This window comes from Bubalus bubalis, chromosome 3 (genome assembly GCF_019923935.1).
Source record: "Bubalus bubalis isolate 160015118507 breed Murrah chromosome 3, NDDB_SH_1, whole genome shotgun sequence".
NCBI classification, from domain to species: Eukaryota; Metazoa; Chordata; class Mammalia; order Artiodactyla; family Bovidae; genus Bubalus; species Bubalus bubalis.
The window spans coordinates 23592591-23615049 of record NC_059159.1 but is presented as its reverse complement, the minus strand read 5'-3'; the positions used below and the strand labels follow the sequence as shown (position 1 = coordinate 23615049).

Here is a 22459-nt window from a genome sequence, read left to right as displayed (position 1 = left end):
CTCTGTTCTGGGTCCCTGGTCTTTGCTGGGGGGTTCCTGGTCACTCAGTCTCACTCACAGGTCTTCTAGCTGTGGTTGGGCACAGTAGAGCCCCGCCTGCACCCCAGCACTCACACACCTCCTGCCCAGCCCCCGCAGCTGAGGGTCATCCCTGCCGCACCCAGCACCTGACATCTGAGTACTTAGAGGTGCCAGGTGCTGTGCTGAGGGTTTTATAGGTGATTTTTCATTTAAACCTCAACAGTCCCAAGAGAGATGGGTATTAAGGTTTCCATTCTGCAGACACAGAAGTGGCTCAGAGGTGTGGGTCCTGACCGAGGTCACCCAGCTAGCCAGGATGGGGCTGTGATGCCCACTGTGCAGGTGGGGGATCCACCTCCAAGCAAAGCTCTGTTGCCTCCGAGGGAGACCAGCTAGGGGGTGGGAGACGGTTGAGGGAGGGAAGTGGTGTGGGTGTGCTGGCTAGAGCCTGGGGGCACTCACCCATACTCTGGGCATGAGTCCCTCAGGACGAGGAGACATTGGGGCTGGGCCTTACCCAGGCCCAAGTGTGTCTGCTGTGGTGTGGGAAGGCCTGGGTACATGGAGGCTGGGCCCTCCTGTCCCCCTAGGCCTTGTCTAGGCTGAGACGCTGCCCCTCAATGTTCAGCAGCAGCGGCTTCTTAGCAACGCGTGGTGCGGCTTTGCATAAGCAATGAGGCTTCTCCTGCTCAGGCAGGCAGGCTTCGGGAGTGGTCTGGAGGAGGTGGAGCCAATCTTCAGGGGTGCGGGCGGTGGGGGGGGTTTCCCCACTCACTCTGGGGTCTGCCCTTCTTCTCCTGCTGACAGCGCCAGTGGGACAGGGGAAGGTGTCATCAGCTGTTGGAGCCCGTGACCTGAGATGTCCTTGGCTCACTTCTGCAGGGGGGTGTCTGTTCTAGTCCCAGGGATGGAGTGCTCCTTCCTGGGGCCCAAGCCCCCTTCCTAAATCCTGCGTATCTGACAGTGTCCTCCCTCTGCCTCTGCCCCCAGTTCTGGCATAAAGCATGCTTCCACTGCGAGACCTGCAAGATGACCCTCAACATGAAGAACTACAAGGGCTATGAGAAGAAGCCCTACTGCAACGCGTGAGTCCACCTCGGGCAGGGGCTGTTGGGTGGGCACTTAGGGCTTCCCTGGTGGCTCAGATGGTAAAGCACCTGTCTGCAATGCAGGACACCTGGGTTCTATCCCTGGGTCAGGAAGATCCCCTGGAAAAGGAAATGGCAGCTCACTCCAGTAGTCTTGCCTGGAAAATCCCATGGATGGAGGAGCCTGGCAGGCTACAGTCCATGGGGTCTCAGAGAGTCGGACACGACTGAGCGACTCCACTTTCACTTTCAGAGCTTCCTTCTGTTCTAACACCCACAAGGTGCCAGGGCCCAGGACTTCCACACTCTGCTCCGCACGTTTTAACCATGTTGAGTCCTCCTCACCACGGCTGGATGATAGTCAGGACTGTTAATATGCCCAGTTTACAGAGCAGGAAACTGAGGTTTGAGGAAGGGAAGGGGCTTTCCCAAGATGAATGACTAACGAGAGGCTGGTTCAGTCCCCGTATAGCAAGCTTATTTTCTCCACCGCACCCTGCTGCAAGAGAGGGATCCACATGGTCTTTCAAGAAAAAGTCCTGTTTCTGGCCGGTTGTGTTCTCCGCATCGCCTTCCACGTTTCTCTCCATGACGGCAGCTGACTTGTCACCTCTCCCCTGCCCTGTCTCTACCAGAGAATCTAGGCCCTGGGCCCAGGGGCCCCCCTGACTGTTATTTCTTGAGACTGGGGAGCAGCATGAAGGGCGTGGCCTGACCCTAGGCAGAGCTCTTCCCTGCCTGCTGAGGGAAGCAGAGAACTTCGTCTTTTCCAGTGGAGTTTGCTCTGGCCTGCTGTGGGGAGGTGGGTCGAGGTGGGGTCTCCCATCCTAGGGAGATACCCTGTCCCATCCCATGCAGTTTCAGAGAATGCAGTGCCTTCGAGTTGATCACGTGCAGGTCCGGGCTCATGTAGGACTTCACAACCTTGCTGCTCTGTAGGGGGCTTTGGAAGGTCAAGTCACTTAAGTAGGCTGCAAGGTCAGCATTCAAAAAAATTTAGGCTCTGACTTGAGTCCCTTTATAAAAGAACTATTTCTATATTTATGTATCTGGCTATGCTGGGTCTTAGTTGTGGCAAGCAGAATCTTTAGTCGTGGCACATGAACTCTGGTTGCAACATGTGGGATCTAGTTCCCTGACCAGGGATTGAACCCCGAGACCCCTGCATTGGGAGCACAGAGTCTTAGCCACTGGAACACCAGGGAAGTCCGAGTCCTTTTTTTGTTTTTTACCTTTTTAAATTCTCAGCCTGGAGGCTTTCTACAGCTGAAGTTCATGTAGGAGGGGAACTTTGGGATTTGTCTAAAAGGAGTTGGGCTCTTAAAGCCCTTTGAATGGCTGTCTCCCCCTTTCGGGAGATAGTGAAGGACAAGGAAGCGGACATGACTTAGCAACTGAACAACAACTCCCCCTTCCTGTCTTCCCCTCCCTGCTCACACTACAGTCTCATCTCCTTGGCTGGAGCCTGCATCAGGCACTTACTGCCTGCCAGCTGCTAGATGCCAACCTGTGCCAGGTGCTGGGAAAACCGATAAAATCTCAAGCCCAAGCAGCACCATGAACCTCCTCCCTTCTGGGAGGGACTGGGACGCTGGGGAGACTGCCTGGGCTAGAGCAAGGGTCACAGCTAGGTCCTGGCTCCTCCTTCCGCTGCCCCTTCTCTATTAGCTCTTCTGGTCCTCTTTCCCTTGCCGACCCCTCCCATCCTCCCCCCAAGGGAAATGGGACATTCTTCAAATTCTTAAAGGCTCTCACAAACCCTGATTCTCTGCCACTTCCTCCCTCTGTTGGGGAGTAGGGTGGGGTGCAGCAAAGCCAGAGGCTGGGGCAGTTAACCCCTTGATTGCTGGCCCACTTCAGGCTAGTTTCTGGGCACGAGACTCCTTTGGGGGCAGCTTCTGAGCCTCTGCTCCTCAAGGCAGGAGTCTGGCGGAGCCCAAAACTCAGTGGGCAGCAGGGACTGAGGCGTCTTCCTGTCTCTTCCTAAGACTCTGGTAGCCTAGAATTCAGCGAGCTCTGGGAGTTGGAGAAAGAAATCAGAGGCCTGTCCTTGTTTTCTCTGTGTGTTCTCAGCGTAGTGCCAAAAAATCCCAGCTTACTTCTTTCACCCTCTTCTAAGAGGCTGCAGCCAGTAAGGATGGGGAGCTCCTGTAGGGCTTTGGGCAGGGAGGGGGGGCTCTAAGGAAGGCAGAAGATGACACACCCCTCCCAGATGCTGCTTCCCACCTGCCCAAGGTGAGATTCACCTGCCTCTCCTGGCCTCCAGCCAGAGCAGCAGGTTGACCCCTCTCTGTTCCCTCAGCCTTTACAGCTCTTATTCTTCCCTGCCCAGCTGACCTTTGATCCAGCTGGGATGTTACCTGGGAAGGACCCGGGATGAGGGGCCAAAGACTTGGGGAATTTGTGACCCAGCTGTGTTTCATGCGAGCTGTGGCAGCAGCTTGCCCAAGGAAGCCACACTCCCTAAGCCAGAGTCTCTGAGTGGCTGGTCTGTGCCAGTGAGCCAGACGTGGGATTCTGGGATATCGCAGATGCAGGCCCAGCTTGTTTGGGGCGCACTCTGGACTTGTCTGGGCCTCGGTTATCCCATGGTTCAGAATTCCTACCCCAGGACGCCGGAGCCTAGACCAGTTTTATTGAATAACTGTGCTGTGCCGGGCACTGTGCTGAGTGTTCACTCTCATCCCTTCCTGCTTTCTTCCTGCCTCTGACTGCATCCACCAGTGACATTCAGGTTCCCCAGTCTCGGGGTTTCTAGGCTATAGCTGTGCCCCAATTCCCAGCCTGGCCTTGCTGTGTGACCCTCAGGCCTGGCTTTTCAGCACTTCCCGCTCAAGACCCAGAGGGGCAAGTGATCGCTCCTGGCCCGGGCCCTTTGCCAGGGAGTTGAGCCCACCCAGGGAGGGTATATGTGAGTTGGTGTGCAAGGGGGGCCTCTGCGTTCTCTGGTTAGTTCCTGAGCCAGGATCTTGCAGGAGGGTGGGCAAGAGAAAGAAGCTGTCTGTTTCTCCCTGGTGAGTTCTGAAGACTGAGATTTAAGTTCTGGGAAGTGACTGAAAGCAGCAGAAAGGCCTCTTGTATTTTCTCTTTGCACTAGACTTGTCTGGGGTGAGGCTGGGGAGAGAACACAGGCCAGAGCCCACAGCCGGCCTTCTGGGTGGTAGTGGACCCCCAAGGCTGTGCATTCACACACGTGCCTCTGGATATCCAGACACACGCCGCCGGCTGTGGGGCCAGGGGTAGCGCCAGGGAATGGGACTGAATAGGCCGCGTTTGTGTTCACACTTCCCAGGCATTGGCAGCCAGCAGTGCTAAGGCAAGGTAGAGGGAAGCAGGCCTGCGTTTGTATAATTCTTTCTTGAAGCATCTAGGTCGGTGGGGTGAGCCTGTTCCATTGGTTAGAGAAATATATATGCCCTCAATTTATGCCCTCGACGATTTGTTTTGTAAACTACTTTTTCTGAAAGTGGGGCAGATCTGGTCACAATTACATACCTGGTCCTTTGTCTTGTCTCCAGGCAAATAATTGAGGAGCCTGGAGGTTGGGGTGGGGCTGGGTGGGGGTGGGGAGGAATGTTCCTGTTCTTCCTCCTTGGAGCCCAAGAATCAGTGGAGGCTGCCAGCCTGAGGCAGTTGCAGGCCTGGGGGACCAGCTTCTGGGGTGTTAAGTGGAGGGTGGACAGGGGCTGGGGAAGAAAGGGGGGATGCTCCCTTGTGTCTTTCTGGGACTGTCCTTCAGTTGCCTTGAGCTGTGGGCTGAGGGCTGAGGAGGGTGGAGGTGTCCCTAGTTCTAGGGAACAAGAGACTGTGGTCCTGCTCCTTTCCCCAGGCCTCGGGGCATGAGGTGGGACCTGTGCTGGTGGGGCTTGAAGTCATCTCTGGGGTCTAGTTAGCTGGGGATGGGGCAGTGGCAGGCACACCCAGGACTGGGGCCTGGGGCTTTCCCGCCTCCCCAGAGTTCTCTGCCTTTAACTGGGAAAAACGAGACCAGGAGAAGGGAGTAGGAAGGGGTGTGTATGCCATGTTTGAGGGGTCGGGGGGTGGTGGGGGGAGTTCAAAGGGGCACCCATAGTAACCTCTAGGCAGCCCCCGCCTCACTCTCACCTTCCAGCTCCTTACACTCAGATGTCAGGGCCTAGGAAACCTCAGGGATCTTTGCTTCCTAACAGCCCATTTTATAGATGAGGAAGCCGAAACCCAGTGTTTCCATGCCTTTCCTGACTTGACATGATCATTTCTCTTTGTCGTCATCAATTTTGATTTTTCATTTTATTTATGACCCCTGAGGGCTGGTCAGTTCTTCTTGTCTAGCCTCGATCATTTTGGCTGCTCATGTTTTTCCTCTGGTCAAACAATGCCTCCTTGTTGCTTCCTATCCCCACCATTTTGGCCCCTTAGGCCTGGGGGACTGGTGAAAAACAGGGTTAGAGGGGAGTCCTCCCTGACCGCCCATGGGCAGTGTTCCCAGCAGGGGGATCAGTAGCTCCTTCCAGAGGCAGGATGTCAGGGCTGTGGGTTGTTTTTTTTTTTTTTTTTCCCCCCTTTTGGTGAAACCAAAGGCTCCTCGTTGCTTTTGTTGCTGTATTTTTGTTCCTTCTTGAACAAAAAGCTGTGGTTTTTGAAGGGATCCAAGGCTGAAAGGGGCAAGGCTGCCTGTCAAAAGCGGGTACTGGGCTTCCAGGATACTGGTCTATTCTTGTTCTGTATCTGGAACACAGCTGATGGTGGAACTAGGGACATGGCTTTGCCCTGCAAGTGATCCCTGTCACCAGTAAGCCCGTTGCAGGAGCCCCTGCAGTCCCGTCAAGCAGGAAGGTGACTCAGAGGTCCTCTGGGAGGAGCCCCCACTTCTCCTGCACCGCCCGCCCCCCTACCCAGGTCACTGTCTGTACCTGCTTTAGAAATGTCAGAAGGAGTAGGTGGCTTCAGGCAGGAGGTGGCTGAGAGACCCCAGACGGTTCTCTTAGAATAGCCACACTTGGAAACTGGTTGGCTTTAAAAGAGGAAGTTCTCCACCCACCCAACCAAGCATTTCTTTCCCCAGAACTAGGAGCAGGCTGGTGTTCACCTGGGGGAGGGAAGTCAGTCTACCCTTAGCTGCCCAGACATGTGTGGAATGGGGGAGAGTGCATTGGGCCAGATCTCTGTCCTTGACACTGAGTCTCAGTTTCTTTATCTGTCAAATGGGCACAGTGATAATGCCTGTCTTTTCTAGCCCAAAGCCTTGTGGCAGGTTTCAGGAGAGAATGTGCACAGGATACAATGTATCCTGAAGTAACTTTCAGTTCAGTTCAGTTCAGTCCCTCAGTCCTGTCTGACTCTCTGTGACCCCATGAATCGCAACACACCAGGCCTCCCTGTCCATCACCAACTCCCGGAGTTCACTCAAACTCATGTCCATCGAGTCGGTGATGCCATCCAGCCATCCCATCCTCTGTCGTCCCTTTCTCCTTCTGCCCCCAATTATGTGACTCTAACTTCTCCCAGAGGCCGGGGCTGCTGCCAGGTGCCTGGTTATCTTGCTCAACTCTGTTCTTGGCCTCATGAATGCTAGATCCCTTTCCCTGCACCCTCCACCCCCAAGCTTCCTGTCTTAGTGGGCTGTCTCCATGCCTCTTTTTCCCAGAGCAGCTGATACTGCCATCGAGGGTGGGGAGGGGCATCAGCAGAGGGCCTGCCACTGGGAATGATTAACAAGGGGCCGGGTGCAGGCTGGCCCACAGAAGGGACAAAGAACAGCTGTGCTCTGGACTCAGCTCCAGGCCAGGGTTGGGAGGCCCGGTTCTCCCCACCCTGGCCCCTCGTTCCCTCACTGTGGGCCCAGTCTTGTTGGGGCTGCAGTACCAGTGGGGTCATTAGCTGGGGTGGGGGACCTCTCGTCTGCCCTAGCGCCTACATTGGGATACACATATATCCATTCATCTTGACTGGGATCTGAGGGTAGTAATGAAGGGTGGGGGAGCTTCAATCTGAAGATGGAGAGGGAGGGAAAGGTAGAATCCCCAGCAATTAATTGTTTCTGGGAGGAGGTCACATCGGTTGTAGCCCTCTTGGAAGACAGTTGTGCTGGTGGGGGAGGGGCACAGCCCTGGCCTTCTTGTGTCCTGCCCTGAAAGCAAACCCAAGGCTCACAGCTTCCTCATCTGAACTGTCTACAAGTATTCTGCAGACACAGCCTCCTGGTTTTGCCCTCACGGGTTCCTCTGCAGTTGAGGATACCCTGGCTGTCTGTGTCTCTTCCCCCACCCCCACAGACCCGCTCTGTCTGCCTGCTCTCAACCGCTCTGCTGCCTGGAGCTGAGGATGAGGTTGCCATGGGAACCCGAAGCACAGTGAGCAGGGGATGGGAAAGGCAGAGTTGTCTCGCCAGGGTTGGGGGCTGTGGGGAGGGGACAGGGTTGACCCAGCAAGAGGAATATAGCCCATGCTTATGTCTGCCTCCCTTTTTCTGACCTGGGGTTGGGGTTTAGGAGGCAGGGGTAAGAGATCGGTGGCTCCAGAGCCCCCCTTTAATCTATCTTAATCTGATGTTTAAAATCCCCCTCCTCCTTCCAGACTGAGCTGAGTTGATGACATCCAGGCTGGTCCCCCCTTCCCTTCTGATGGGATTAGTGTTCTGGCCCTGGGTGGGGGCATTGAGATCTTGGGGTCATGATGGCTCCCAAGAGAGAATGAAATAGCTGCCAGCCCCATCCATGCAGGCACCCGCTACATGGTGGGGGGTCTCCTGAGACCCTTCTGGTGGATTGTAGATGTGTGAACGTGGACCTGCTGGCCTTGGTGTCTAGGAGATGAGCATTGCAGAGGCCTGTCTATATGTTCACCATGTGTGAGGAAGAACAGAGCAGTCAGGAGCCACAGAATTGCAGAGTGGAGGCACGTCAGGTGTATGTGTCTGGCTGACCTTGGACCGCTGGACCCGGCACTCCCGTTTTAACCCTGTACCTTCAGGCAAATGGGAAACTGCGGGTTGGCAGACTGGCTCCTGTGCATGTGTTTTCTGAGCCTGCCAGACACCCTTTCCCGTCAAATGCTAATTACACCATCTTCTCTGAACTGACCCTTTAAGTTCTGGGCCAGAGCCACTCTGAAGGTCTTCTCCAGCCCCCTGCTTCTGGACCTGACCTTTCTCCTATGCTCATGAGCCTCCACTTATAGACACTCTCCTCACGACGCCACCAGCCCTTGATGCTATCATAATGGCTCTGATTTGGTGGGAGGGTCCTCTCCAAAGCCTCCCTCAGGCGACCTCAGATCTCTTGCCGGTCCTGCTAAAGATCTTACTTAGATCCCTCCTGTTGGTCTCCTTCTGCGCTCCAGGAACAGATCCTCCCTTCCCCTGGAACTCAGGAATTTTGAATGGAGCTTCTCCACCGTGGGTGGCCCTGGCTTCGTGGAGCTGGGCCAAACCCGGGACTGGGTCTACAGCTTTAGCCCCACCTTCATCCACGGAAGACTTCTGCTGCCGGCTGCAGGCACCTGTATTTGCTTTTTTTAGTCTCTTCTCTTGCTCTTCCCTCTGCTCAGGGAGCCACGGGCTGGGCTGATCGGGGAGGCAGGACTCAGGTGGGCAGTGGAGGCTAAGAGTTGGGGCATTTTAACTGGATCTGCCTGGTAAAATGGGGCACAGGTGAAATCACCTTGCTGTGATTCTAGGTCCAAGATGGTGAAACTAGCTCACAGGGAAAAAAGATTTGCCAGAGTCACCCTGCAAGGCAGTGGCAGGGCTGGGCGCCTTCTAGCCACTGCTCCTCTCCCATTTAGTTGAGTTCTCTAGCACCTGAATCCTGCCCTTGACACGGGGAAGTTGTGTGATTACTGATAGCTTTGGCTCAGGATTGAGGCGGGTGGCTGGAGAACATGCCAGGCTTGGTGAAACACACAGAGGTAGGAGGGCAGCTGGTGACCAGTTCACAGCACGTGGCTGGAAGTGGGCGATCCATCTCTTACCTGGGGTCAGCCTGTGAGTCGGGCACCAGCCAGTGGTCACAGCTGAGGTGAGGTGTGGTCAGCCAGGGCTGAGAATGGCCCGCCCTTGGCTCCTGCTCGGAGAAGCCACCCACCAGTCCCTGAAATCACTGGGGCCTCTGTGGACCCCCAGCCCTTTCTCATACCAACACCTCCACACAGACCACAGTGACTCGGGGCTGCCTCTCTAGCTAGTTTTCTAGGAGACCTGGGGCGGGGGGTGTGGGGATGGAGGAGACCTGAGTTCTAATCCTGGCCCAGCTTCAACAGCTAGTGTAGGACATTCGTTTATTCAACAGATATTTACTGAACACCAGATTCTGTATGGGGAGTTTGGGATAAGTCCGTGAAGAAGAAACACTGAGAACCCTCTCACCTCAAAGAACTAGTGGAGAAAAGACAATCAACTGATGTGATAAATAATCATGAAGTCAGCTAAGTGCCCGGTGCCAGCACACGACCTTCTTCTTGAGGAAATGAGGGGGTTGGACTGGATGGCCCTGGAGGTCCTGGCAGGTTTGGCTCTGAGGGCTGCCCTGGCTACTGCCACCTCCAAGCCAGGCCTCCTCCTAGGGGATAAGACCCTGGTCTGGCCTGTGTCTGGAGATTGGAGGGTTGGGTTCAGGGTGCTGGGTCCTGAGACATGGTTTGGGAACAAATGTGGATGCCTCCACTTACTAGCCCTGTGCCTTGGCCACACTGTATCCTTTCCAAGCTGCTGTCTCCCATCTGTCAAAGGGAGACAATAGGGTGGTTTTAAGAATTTGGTGAACTAGGGCATGGACACCCTTAGCACAGGGAACATCAACTGTTGTTACAGTGTTGTTATCTGTCACATGGTGACTTCTTCTTTGGCCTCAAGCTGATCTCTCAGCTGCTCTCTGGTTAAGTTGGACCTCATTTGCCCTTGGAAACACTGGTGCCTTTTTTCTCTCTCACTGCCTTTTCCAGAAGCCCCCCTGCGTATGCATGTTGCTTTCCCCTTCTGTCTTCATCTCCCTCCCACCTTTCGTCTGCTTCATTGGTCTCCATTTCTGGTCTCAGCCGAAAGCCTTGTCCTGAGCCCGTGAGCATCTTCTCCCCTCCTGAGTGCCTGGCCCCCTTGACCTCCCTGCGCAGTAGACATGGATTATTTGGGTGATCTGAAACTCCATGGCCTCCTGTGGGGTTCTTGGTGGCCATCATTCAGACCTGATGTATCTTCCCAGTTCAGCCCAGGCTGAGAAACACTTGCCTCCTTGCAGCCATGGGTGGTGGGCACTGTGGTCCTGATGCTGGGGCAGGGGCCTCCCAAGGATAAGGGGGTGAAAAGCCCAGAAGTTCCCAGCCTCTCACCCAGGATGAACCCTATTGTGTTGTTTTCTGTCCTGCAGACACTACCCCAAGCAGTCCTTCACCATGGTGGCTGACACCCCGGAAAACCTCCGCCTCAAGCAACAGAGTGAGCTGCAGAGTCAGGTGAGGGAGTGGGGCTAGAGCTGGGGCCTGGCCTGGGGGAGGCGGGGCCCGCCTGGATTTGGCAAGAGCTCCTTCCTTCTGTGGTTACTCAGCAAGGTGCTGAAATCCAAGCACTTGCCTAGTCTCCCTGCCCCCACCCCCAGTTACTTCACATTTCCTGATGTGATCAGCGAAGTGGGCAAGAGTGTGTCCTCCCACCCCCTACCTAAAGTGGGTTGGAGGAGTGTGGGTTTCAGATTCTTTCTGCATCAGGAATTTTGTGGCAGGCCCCTAAAGCCCACCTCCTCCAGGAAGCTGGTCCCCTCTCCCTCCAAGCCTTTCACACCCACCCCGAAAGGAAGGTCCTTGGGATGGCTGCCAGTGGTGAAGACTCAGCCCTTCCACTGCAGGGGACACGTGTTTGATCCCTGGTCAGGAAGTGACCAGGGAGAGTGAAGTTACACAGTCTATCCTCTAGCCATGTCCCCAGCCCTCTTCTACCTGTCCTAGGGCAGGCTGCTAAGGGAGCCTTGCCCTTGGGCCTGTCGTGCCCATGTCTCCTTGGTCTGATTTTCCTGAGCTCCTTCTCAGAGGGAGCCCTGCTTGCCACTGCAGTAGGGGAGGAGACGGGGTTCCTGCACCAGGGAGAGAGAGCTGGGGCTTTAGGGGTCACTGAGGAATAAGCAAAAGGTCCAGAACCTTTCAATCAGAATGATTTACCCTGACTGGGGGTCTGAGAGGGCTTCCAGGACAAGCTTGGCCCGGACTGTAGGGTGGGACAGGGTGGGACAGGGTGGGGCTTTAGCAAAGAACTCTTGAGGAATGTAACCAAGTGGGCAGGGTGCCCAGGGCCAGGAAAATGTCTTGGAGGATCCACCTGGGCCTCAGGGGGGAATCCCTCCTGATCCTTCCAGGTGGGGCGCCTGCTGCCTGATCTTGATGTGAATTCTCTGGCTCCTTGTCCCCCAGTTGGTCACATGAAGGAGAACTAGCCCTGGAATGGCAAAGGCTTTACCCACATTCTCTCATTTAATCCTCCCAGCAACCTGCAAGGAAGGTGCTGTTTTCCCATCGTACAGATGGGGAAACTGAGGCTCAGAGACGGTAAGGGGCTTGCTGAAATCATACAAGTAGCAGTAGCGGTAGTAACTGTATTAGTGGCTAATGTATGGAGTGCTTGGTGTTCCGGGTGTGTTAGCGTTCATGCCTCACAGTTCTGTGCAGTTGGCAGGATCCCTCTCACTTTACGGAAGAGGAAATAGGTGCTAATGACTTTGAATGCCAGTTTGTCTGAGACTTGTATTCTTTCCAGTTTTCCACCCAGCTCCCTAAGGAGAACTATCTTTACTTTGATAATAAACACGATAGTTCCTCCTGTCGGTGGGAACTTTTATAGTTTAGCAAACACTTTAGTTACTTCACCTCATTTATCCTTGACTTGACTGCAGGCGTCAGAGGCAGGGAACCAAGGCTCTGAGAGGCACTGGACTTTGCCTGTTGACACGCACTCTCAGTGAGCTTGCAGGATCCAGGCTCTGTTTTTTTCACTCCCGAATACAGTGACCTTGACCTCGTGCAGCCCTGGGAGCCAGGGGTTCAGGCCTCCTGTGTATCCCACCGTGATGGGAGAGCAGGTGCACGATGCTAGGTCGTGTCCGTCTCTTCATGACCCCATGGATTGTAGCCTGCCAGGCTCCTCTGTCTGTGGAATTTCCTAGGCAAGAATGACGGAGTGGGTTGCCATTTCCTTCTCCAAGGGATTTTCCTGACCCTGGGATGGAATCCACGTCTCCTGCATCAGCAGTCGGATTCTTTACCACTGAGCCACCTGGGGGCAAGTAGGGGAAGCTAATCTGGCCCTTAGCACAGCTCACATCTACCAGCTCAGGCTCCGCCCCCGCTGTGGTGTGAAAGCCGAAGTCACTTTGGGGGCTAATGTGGGTACCAGAGCCCGCCTGACTGAGGAAGGCTGGGTGGCTCAGCTGGCAGGAAGAAGGCTTGAGATGGCACTCAGGCCTGGGCCTGATTTGCACAGGGAATCCCCTGGCCAGGCCCTGACAACCGCCTTAGGGACTCCCCATCCTATCACAGGTAGAAGGGGCTTCATGGGGAGAGCAGGTCAGAGCATTGTGGGGTGACCTGTACTCACCCCAGAGCATGAGAGGAGTGTGGGAGTGTGTGTACACACTCAGGCAGAAGCAAGGGACACACGTATACCCCCCACACACACCTACTCTCAGGAGGAGAAATTCAAACCCTGCTAATTCCCTCAGCCTTTATCAGTCCCACAAAAAGCTGGGCTGGAGCTCTTTTTGCCTGTGGAACTCAATCCCTGAGGGGCGGGGTCTGCAGGAGGAAGCACCCCCTGCCCACCTCCAGACCCACCCTGTCTCCCAGGGGCCTGGCCCCTGCCTGTCCCCAGGGTTCCTGATTCTTGGGAGGGTGGGGAGGTCATGAGAAGGCCAGTCACTCTTCATGGGTCATCACGGGGGTCGGGCCTGACCTCATTCAGTCGTCACAACCACCTGATGACGGAGTGACTCTTGTCCCCTTGCTACAGACGGGGACACAGGTTAGAGGCCACGCAGAGCCAGCTCCCTGACAGAAGTCGAGCCCTTTGCTCTCAGCACCTCTGCAGCCTGCTGTGGCGCCCAGCTGTGCACACTAATGCCCAGGATGCATCAGCCTCCAGGGGGGATGGTGCAGGGGATGAGGGTGGCGTTTAGAATGCAGAGTTCTCAGCCCCACCCAAGGGGGTTTTGGTTGCCACTTCTGGGCCGGGCCCAGGGAGTTGCTTTTGGGCAGCCCTGGCGATTCTGATGAGGGCTTTTGGTCCTGCAGACCTGCTCTGAGCGGCGTAGAGCCAGGCTGTGTGGTAGAGGGGGAGGTGAGGAGCTGCTGTGAGGGGTGTGAACTGAGGCTTTGCATTGAGGCCACTGCTCTAATCTCCTGCAGTTGGGCTCTTGAGGGCTGGGGCTAGGGGTTGGGATAGGCAGAGGGTGAAGAGGGGTACTGTCCTCTTTGCAAGTGTGGTTCTGTCTGCTGCTTCCCCGGGCTGTGTGGTCTCAGTCTCACCCCTTTGCCTCTCAGTGTTCTTTTCTTGCCTGGTAAAATGGGGACCAGTTGCCTAGATGTTGAGGGCTGGGCCCAAGGCTCTGAGGCTTGGAAGGGCTGAGTGGGTCTGGCTGGGACCGTGGGCCGTGACAGTTCTGGTTCCTGTGGCCACTGTGGGGGCAGGGTGGGCCTTGAGGGCTGGGCAGGCCGCTGTGTCGGGAAGGGAAGTGGGAGCCTCCCTATCTAGCCCGCCCCACCCACCAGGGGCCAGCCTCCCATCTCTTTCCAGGCTCCTTCCTGGGCCTGCGTTGGTGTCTCTGTCTCCTCTGTCTCTGGGAAGTTGCCTGTGCTATTTCAACTTTGTTTTCCTATTTCTAGATTGGTTCCCAAAGTGGTACTTTCGGTGTCTGGGACACCTGGAGCCTCCCTTGTGGGGGCGGGTAACCACAGGGCTGACCACAAATGACCCTCTGGGTGGGCCTGTCCAGGCCTGGCTGAGGCAGAGCCCTAGTGGCGAGGGCCTAGCGGCCCTTCACCCCTCTACCCCTACAGGGCATCTCTCCCACCCCAGCCCCAGGACTAGTAGAGGCAGCAGCTTTGGGGTGGGGCTGAGCTGGGACTGTCTGTGTGGCCCTCTGAGCGCAGACAAAAGTGAAAGGAGAAGATGTCTTTAATTCTACCCTCATCATCCTTGGTGCTGTGCTTGGGAAATGCCACGGGGCACATGCCGCAGGGGACAGGAGATTGTACCAAAGCCCTGTGCCCTGCCCTGCTGTGTGCAAAGTTCCCACTCTCTTACCTTGAATCTTATAACCTGCAGGGTAGGCAGCATGCCTGCGCTCATACCCGAGCCAGTTGAAGGCCAAATCCTGGATCTGCCCTCATTAGCTCAGTGACCTTGGACCAGTTATTTAACCTCTTTGAACCTTACTGCCTTTATCTGTAAAGTATGAATTACCTCTCTCCAAAGGTTATTGTGAGGATGTTAGCATATATTAGGTATTTAGAACAGTTCCTGGCATACAGTCAGCACTCAGTATTATTCCAGCACTATTCTCCTGGAAAGGGGAGGAGATGGAACTTGGATGTGATAAAGCTGAGGAGTATTAGACCTTTTGATGACTGCTTCCAGACTGACCTTTCTCATTAGCTCTCCTCCCCATCTCTGTGTGTTTACTCTTAAAACAATTTCTTTTTTTGTTAGAAGTGGGTGGGTTACATAGTATGTGGGTTTAGCACATGGTAGGTACATAATAAGTAGGAATTGTTGGTATCATTTTTTTCAATATATATATTTTTAAGTAGTGATCTTTCCTCTTACACTGGGTCAGCAAGGCAGTTGTTTTTCCACTTATGCTGCTTGTTTGGAGATTTTATTTCTGCATTCAATTCGTTCATTATTTACCCAACAAACCTTTGTTTGTATCTACTATTTCCTATGGTAAGTGATGAACAAGCTAGAATCTGGGAGAATAATTAATAAATCTATATATGAAAAGTGGAATTTCTTAGGCCCTGATTGTTCAGGCCTGAGAAGCCTCAGGCCTCACTCCCCTCTCTACCTTGGGAGTGTCCAGGGTGGGAGGCCCAGGCAGGAAGCATTCAGACAGGACTCCTGAGTTGAACCGACAAGGCAGGTTGAGTGACCTTGGGCAGGTCACTTCCCCGCTCAGAGCCCCCTGTCACATCCTGGTAAGCCATCCCCGAGGAGGGCAAGCACTCCAGCTTGGGTGATGAGCGAGGTTCCATGTGGGGCCCTCCCCAGACTTCTGGTTCCTTGACTTTCACAAAACTCTGCCACCTACTCCAGCTCCAGATGGCCAGAGAATCTTCCCCACCTTGATTTTCCATAGTCAGGGGCAGGTGCTTCAGAAACTCCAGAACCAGGAGCACTTTTATTGATCAGCTGGCTGGCCACTCTCAGGAGACCCAGAGAGGGGGCCCAACTTGCCCAGGAACACAGAGCAAAGTAGTGCTGAGCACAGGCCTCCGTCCTTTCTTGCCCCCTGCTCCTTCCAGCCCCGCCCTCTCTGGGCTGCCTGTGCCAGGAGTGAAATGAATTATCCCTCCCCAGCAGGGAGGGAGAGGTAGTTCCTGAGCCTGGGAACCAGCTGATGTCATTGTAGTGTTGCCATGACAATTATTCCCCAGGATTAGGGGCCTGACCCTCCAGAGGGCCAGGAAGTGGAGGAAGGAGTCAGGGACTGGTGTTTGTTCAGCACTCGACAAAGCACCTTTACACTTAACCCTTATCCTTGCACACTGAACGCTGCCAAATGGCACCCCACTCCAGTGTTCTCGCCTGGAGAATCCTGTGGACGGAGGAGCCTGGTGGGCTCTGTCCATGGGGTCACACAGAGTCGGACACGACTGAAGTGACTTATCATGTGCTTCATATGTGTTTGTTGCTTTAAAGCCACCTGTATCTTTGATTAGAATGGGTGTGTCATGATCCCCATTTTACAGATGTGGACACTGAGGCCCAAGAGGTTAAATCAGTTGCCCAAGATCAATCAGCAAGTGGGAGACAACCTGTGTTCATACCAACTCCCACGGGCTCTTTGCTCTTGCTGGGTGGTAGGAAGCCCCCTCTCCATTATGGACAGTCCTCTTACAGGTGAGGAAATCAAGGCCAGAGGTCTTAGATCTGGTGCCTCTGCATCTGGAGCGACGCATTTTTGACTCTCAGTGCTTTACCTTTCTTGATGCCTGCTTCCAGAAGGGTCTCCCCCCCAACCCACCCCTACCACTAAGAGTTGTTGTGCTGGCCCAGGCCTTCTTGGAAGAGCCGCTGTGGGGCAGTTCTAGGCCCTTGGGGTGGGTTGGTACCTGAACCCACTGTGTTAACTTCTAGTCTGAGGGGACCTAACACATCCAGGCCTTTATTTCAGTCTGGGTCAGAACAAAGGAGGTTCTGGAACCTTTTAGGAACAAGAAGCCCTTGTTGGATGGGTGAGCTGGGGCTCTGGAGACAGACAGGGACCCTGACCCCTGGGGGGTGCAGAGGAACCGACAGGTGCGTGTTGTCAGTCGGGTCACGGTGCAGCTCAGCTCTGAGGCCAGATGACTCCATGCCTGGGAAAGGCCTGGAAATTCCCAAGGTCCTAGGCCTTGTGTCCTGGGCTGACCTGCCCCCAGGACAGTGCAGCCTGCATGGAAGAAGTCCAGGCAGCTGGTGGGCTTTGGAACAGCTGCTGCCGAGGTGGACAGTAAAGACTCTGAAAGCCGGAGGAATAGGTCCCTGTCCCAGGGCCATTTCCAGCCTCCATTCTGTTCTTCAAAACCCCCAGGGGAGGACAGTTTTCATATTTCAGTTCCTTTAGTGCTTGGGAAATCTTTTCTGAATGTCTGACTTAAGCCCCTCTACTACTCAGGTTTCCATGGAATACTCAGAAGAGAGGGGCATTGGAGGGGGTGGTAGAGGTCTTTCTTGGCGCTTGGAAGCCTGACGTGCTATCTGTCCCCCACCCATTTCATCCCCTCCTGTGGTGCTGACCTCAAAAGCCAGGCTGGCAGGCTCCAGGCAGCCACTGGGGCCTCTCAAAGGCTCATTGATTGAGTCTTCTGAGTGGCTGTCTTACCGCCCTCCTTTCTGGGCACCAACTTTGTCCCTTGGCACAGCCCTCACTCAGAAACTCCCCCAGGCTCTCAGCGGGTAGGACCACATCCTGGCCAGGGTGAGGGCTGGGGCAGTCCTTGGAAAGAACCTTCTTCCTCTCGCCGTCAGGCAGGATGGGCTGTGGTGAAGGTTCAGGAGTCAGGCAGATAAAAGTTTCATCCTATTGGCTCTGAACTTGTGCTGCTAAGCTGTGTGAGCTTGGGCAGGTGACTTTCCCTTTCTGTGGCTCAGGTTTCCTTGTCTGTAAAATGGAACTAACGATAGTCTATAGCAAGACTTAAATGACAGTTCATGTAAAGCTCTTGGCACTCAGGATACACCAAATATGAATACATAGTAATAGTTTATTATCATTGGTCTGATACTTTTTGGCCAAGGTTTCTGCCTGGAGTTGGGAGGTGGGAGTGGATGTCACTGCAGAGGGGTTTCTGGTCAGGGTCTCTCCTGGCTGGTTGCTGCAGGCTGGAGCCCTTTCTGCTCCCCCTGCCTCGACTCTGATCCCTCTCCACCACCTTGGTCCTCCAGGTACGCTACAAGGAGGAGTTTGAGAAGAACAAGGGCAAAGGCTTCAGCGTGGTGGCAGACACGCCTGAGCTCCAGAGAATCAAGAAGACCCAGGACCAGATCAGTAATGTAAGGTTCCCTGCTCCACGGGTACTACCCTGACCCTGGCGCTCCCTTCTTGTCTCCTCCCCACCTGCCTGGCAGTTGTGCATGAGGCCAGTTCTGTGCCACCCCTGCTTTCCTCAGCAGGCCTGGCTGGTGCCTGCTTGAGCCGAGGGAAGGGAAGGGTTTGGGGTTCCCAAGATGCCTTTCCTCTGTGCACCCCCAGATTGCCCCTTTGATACCCTCTGCCCACATAATATTTCCACCTTGAAAGAACTGGACTTTTTGGGAGGGCCTTTGTGCTTAATCACCCCCCTCATTCCCCACTCTCTCTGAAATTTCCCCCCTCTCCCTGCTGGCTATGGCGAGGGCCAGGGTCCGGACTAGCTGTTTTGTCTGAGCACAAAGGTCAGAACTGGGTGGCAGGGGTGGGGAGGGGTTGGCCTCCCCATCGACTGCCTCTGGGTGCTGACATTGCAGTCATTTCCGCCCTTCTTCAGCCTCCTCCCCCACCTCGCCTTGCTCTTCCTTCCTGTGTAAAAACCCCAGTCGGGTTTTGCTCGCTGGCTCTGCACCCTTTGGCCTGGCCCTCCCAGGTCCAGGGTGGTCACCAGTGTCTAGCCATGGCAGGGCTGGTGTGCAGAGTGGGCAGTGGATCAACGCCCCTTATGGCACCTGTGGCAGGGGACAGGCCTCAGTTTCCTGCTTGGCGGAGCCAGACTAGCAGCCTGTGCAGCTCTGGGCTTATAGGGAGGCTGCTTAGGGGGCTTTGGGCAATGCGGGGGCACCACTGTGAGCCACAGGCATGGACATGGCTTGTGTTGCACAGAGTCCCATAAAGGACTGGGCAAGCAGGTGTCTTCAGGTCTGGTTCAGGAGGGGTTGGCAGGTTGCCTGGTGTCACTCTGGGCTGAGGGACTGGGGACAGAGGCTTCAGGGGCCCTGAGTTTTGGGTGGTCTATCCGGCATCCAGCCCTCAGACCTCCTTGATCAGGCACTCCTGGAAGTAAGTTGGACCATTGTTAGGGTCGACTTGCTGTGGCTCAGGTAGATGTCAGAAGCCAGGACCCAAGCCATCAGAAGTGGCCATGCCTGAGACTTTGGCTCTTAAACTTAGATCAGCAGCCTGCAGTATGAAATACATTTCATGTTGTGGCCCACTGAACAGGCTTGCTGATTTATTTAAGAGAAACAGAACCAAAACTTTCAGGAAAGAGTGCTCTTCCATTTAAAGGACATTCGGATATTTTCTGTTCTATTTTAGTTTGTTAGAAGATGCCGGGTTTCGCAATTATATTGTTGACCCGCAGCTTGAAATTCGTGGCTTGAGGAAATGGAGGGCTTCCCTTGGGCTAAGATGCCTCTGACAGCTGTAATCCCCTCTTCCCCTCAAACAAGCCTGTCTCAATTGCTTCTTTATTAGCTAGGGCCTGGCCCCAACCCGAGAGCTTCCCTGCAGGTTGTGCCCAGAAGAAAGTGGGAAGAAGGTGTGGGTCTCAGCTGTCCTCATGGAAAACAGGAGGGAGGGGAAACCTCAGGTAACAGGGAAGGAAGATACAGAAAACTGGACTCTTGAGACTTTAGCCTCTGGCCTTTCATTGTGAAGACTGTTATCTGGACACCTGCTCCCTTCCTACAACCGCAACCCCCCAGCACATTCACTCATTGTTTCCAGCGTGTGGCTTTTAGAAGGGGGAGGCAAGCCCAGTCATCCTTGCCAGCTTTTCTGGAACGCTTCCAGAATACTCCACACCCAGCCTATTGCACCTGTACTCCCCAACCTCTCCCCCCCAACTAGTTATTGGAGGTATTAGTGTCTGAGGAGCCCTGGTAACAACTCACTCTGGCCAAGACACCCACACCTGGGCAGATACCATCTTATCAGTAGCCACAGGGCTGCAATGAGCTGATTGTCCTCTATCTGAGGTGGGGAGGTGACTGATGCCTGACCTGGTTCTGCTTTTGCAGCTTTAGCTGGGACCTGTGACACGACCACAGAGCTGGAAGACTCTTGGTTTTGGCAAATGCCCTTAGTCTGTCAGCTGTGGGCTTCCAAAGAGCTGTACTTCAATTACTTGAAAAGGTTGATTGAAGATACAGGCTAAAAAAAAGAAAATACAGCCTCAGAGGCCTCCTCCTGGGACTGCCTGGGAGCAGAGCCCAGAAACTGCATTAATTTTATCTCATTTTTAGGAACTAGCATTTTTTTTTTAATGTTTATTTATTTGGCTATGCTTGGTCTTAGTTGTGGGATGTGGGATCTAGTTCCCTGACCAGGAATTGAACCTGAGTCCCCTGCATTGGGAATATGGTGTCTTCACCACTGGAGCACCAAGGAAGTCTCAGGAACTAGCATTTTATTTTTTAAATTATTCTTGTTGTTTTTGATCTTTTCTTCCATTTTTATTGAGCTGTAATTGACATGATGCACTGTATACGTGTAAGGTGTCCAGCATAATGATTGGATTTACCTCCATCATGAAATGATTATCACAATAAGTTGAGCAGATCATCTCATATAGATACAAAATTAAAAGTGATAGAAAATAAAATTTCTTTTTTCAAGAACCAGCATTTTTAACACATTCCCTGAGTTCCCTGCAGTGTGAGAATCATCACCAAGAGAGTCTGAAAAGAGCTTCACCAAAGGTGCCAGTCCTGGCTACATCCCAGAACCCCCAGGGAACTTTAAACCACGTTATTAAATTGTCCTTCCTCCAGAGGAGTTTTGGGAACGATGTTGTCTAGAGCCACACCTTCTGTTTTGTATCCAAAATAGTGTTCCTGTATGAGCTGGTCACTCATTTCCCGGGTTATTGTCAGACGCCTCCTCATTTGTGAGGAAAATGTCAAGCACTTAGTCTGAGATAGATATTGTCCATTGCTGTTAATTTAAAGGTAGACTTTGCTTTCTATATGGTGGTGAAAGAAGGGACATGGACTAAAGTTTGGCTCAAAAGTTGGGCCTGTGTCTAGAACTAAAAATGTGTGGAAACTTGGGAGGCAAGGTGCTAGTAAGTTAGGCCTCTTGATTGACTTTTTTTTAGTTGAAGTATAGTTGGCTTTCTATGTTGTGTTCGTTACTGCTATATAGCAAAGTGACTCAGTTAAACTGGGTTGACCAAAAAGTTCATTCGGGGTTTTCCACAGGATGTTATGGACAGAATCGAACCAACTTTTTAGCCAACCCAGTATCAGCCTGGCCTGGGCACCAGCTCAGGTGACTGTAACGGATGGGAGCCTCTCTGTTTCTCCGGCTGTGCTGGGTCTTAGTTGCTGCTCATGGGCCTTCTCTAGCTGCAGTGTGCTGCTCTCCGGTTGCCGTGTGCGGGCATCCTGTTGCGGTGGCTTCTGTTGCGGAGCAGGGACTCGAGGCACGGGCTTAGTTGCCCTACAGCCTGTGGGATCTTCGCAGACCAGAGATCAAACCTGTGTCCCCTGCATTGGCAGGCGGATTCTTAACCACTGGACCAACAGGGAAGTCCTAGACAGAAGGACTTTTAGTTGCTAAGTCCCTTTACTAGGAGCCCCTGCCTTCAAGTAGACAAGTTTTCATTTACCTACATATTTCCTCATATATAGATTTCCTGTATGCAGTTTTGGGTCTTTTTAACTTTTCCTTTTTCTGTAAAATATAACACATAAACACCTGTGTGTGTGTTCACCATGCAAGGCAGGAAGCAGAGCATGACAGCCCCCTGTCAAAATAGAGCTTTCAAAGTGTTCAAAAAACAGACATAACTCTCATGTAGTGAGTACCTATCATATAATTAACTTAATTATGAGGAACCAGCTGGGAGCATCTGACAGGCAGAGGTGAGGCCTAGTCTGTGAAAGAAAGCACTGGATATAATTAGATATAGAACTGGTTAGTGTTCTGCCATTAGCTGCTGAACTAGTTAATGTCCTACAGGACTGTAAAACCATAAGCTTTGGCGATAGCCTTGCTACAGGCAGAAATCTTTTGCATTTCTCACAGTCAGAAATAATTAGCAGCTCATATTTCTTAAATTAGCTTCAGTCCTTATGCAGGCATGCATACATGCTAAGTTGCTTTGGTCGTGTCTGACTCTTTGTGACCCTGTGGACTGTAGCCCACCAGGCCCCTCTGTCCAGGGGGTTCTGTAGGCACGATACTGGAGTGGGTTGCCATGCCCTTCTCCAGGGGATCTTCCTGACCCAGGGATCGAATTCGTGTCTCTTACGACTCCTGCATTGGTAGGTGGGTTCTTTGCCACCAGCACCACCTGGGAAACCCTTCAGGTCCTTATAGTTTGGGCCCAATCAGTAGTAAATAGTAAAGTCAAAGAAAATTCTAGCCCCAGAGTCAAATGGCTGGAGACGGGCTTGTTGGACACCCTGTATGCGTTTTTTTTTTTAAGTATGTAATATTTCTTTTTTTAAAACTGAAGTATAGTTGATTTACAATGTGTTAGTTTCAGGTGTACAGAAAAGTGATTCAGTTAACTTTTTCCAGATTCTTTTCCCTTATAGTTTATTATAAGATATTGAGTACAGTTCCCTGTGCGGTAACAGTAGATCCTTGTGGTTATCTGTTTTATATTTAGTTGTGTGTATATGTATCCCGAACTCCACTAATTTATCCCCCCTCCATAACTATGCATTTCTGAATACTATAGTTTTATTTTCCTCAATTTTGAACATA

General features: G+C 53.3%; 1 protein-coding gene across 3 annotated transcripts in view; it reads left to right on the top strand.

The window, feature by feature from the left end:
- The window catches only part of LASP1 (LIM and SH3 protein 1), a 40709-nt gene that overhangs the window by 6044 nt on the left and 12206 nt on the right, over window positions 1–22459 (top strand). Inside the window, exons 1-4 of one of the 3 annotated variants that reach the window (XM_044939023.2) lie at window positions 224–363; window positions 1012–1106; window positions 10451–10535; window positions 17713–17820. In XM_044939023.2, the coding sequence (XP_044794958.1) occupies window positions 256–363; window positions 1012–1106; window positions 10451–10535; window positions 17713–17820 (396 nt within the window). In that variant the 5' untranslated portion in view covers window positions 224–255. Of the gene's footprint in view, window positions 1–223; window positions 364–1011; window positions 1107–3288; window positions 3345–10450; window positions 10536–17712; window positions 17821–22459 lie in introns of those variants that run through there. The other 2 variants (XM_006045882.4, XM_044939024.2) reach the window with 2 other exon arrangements.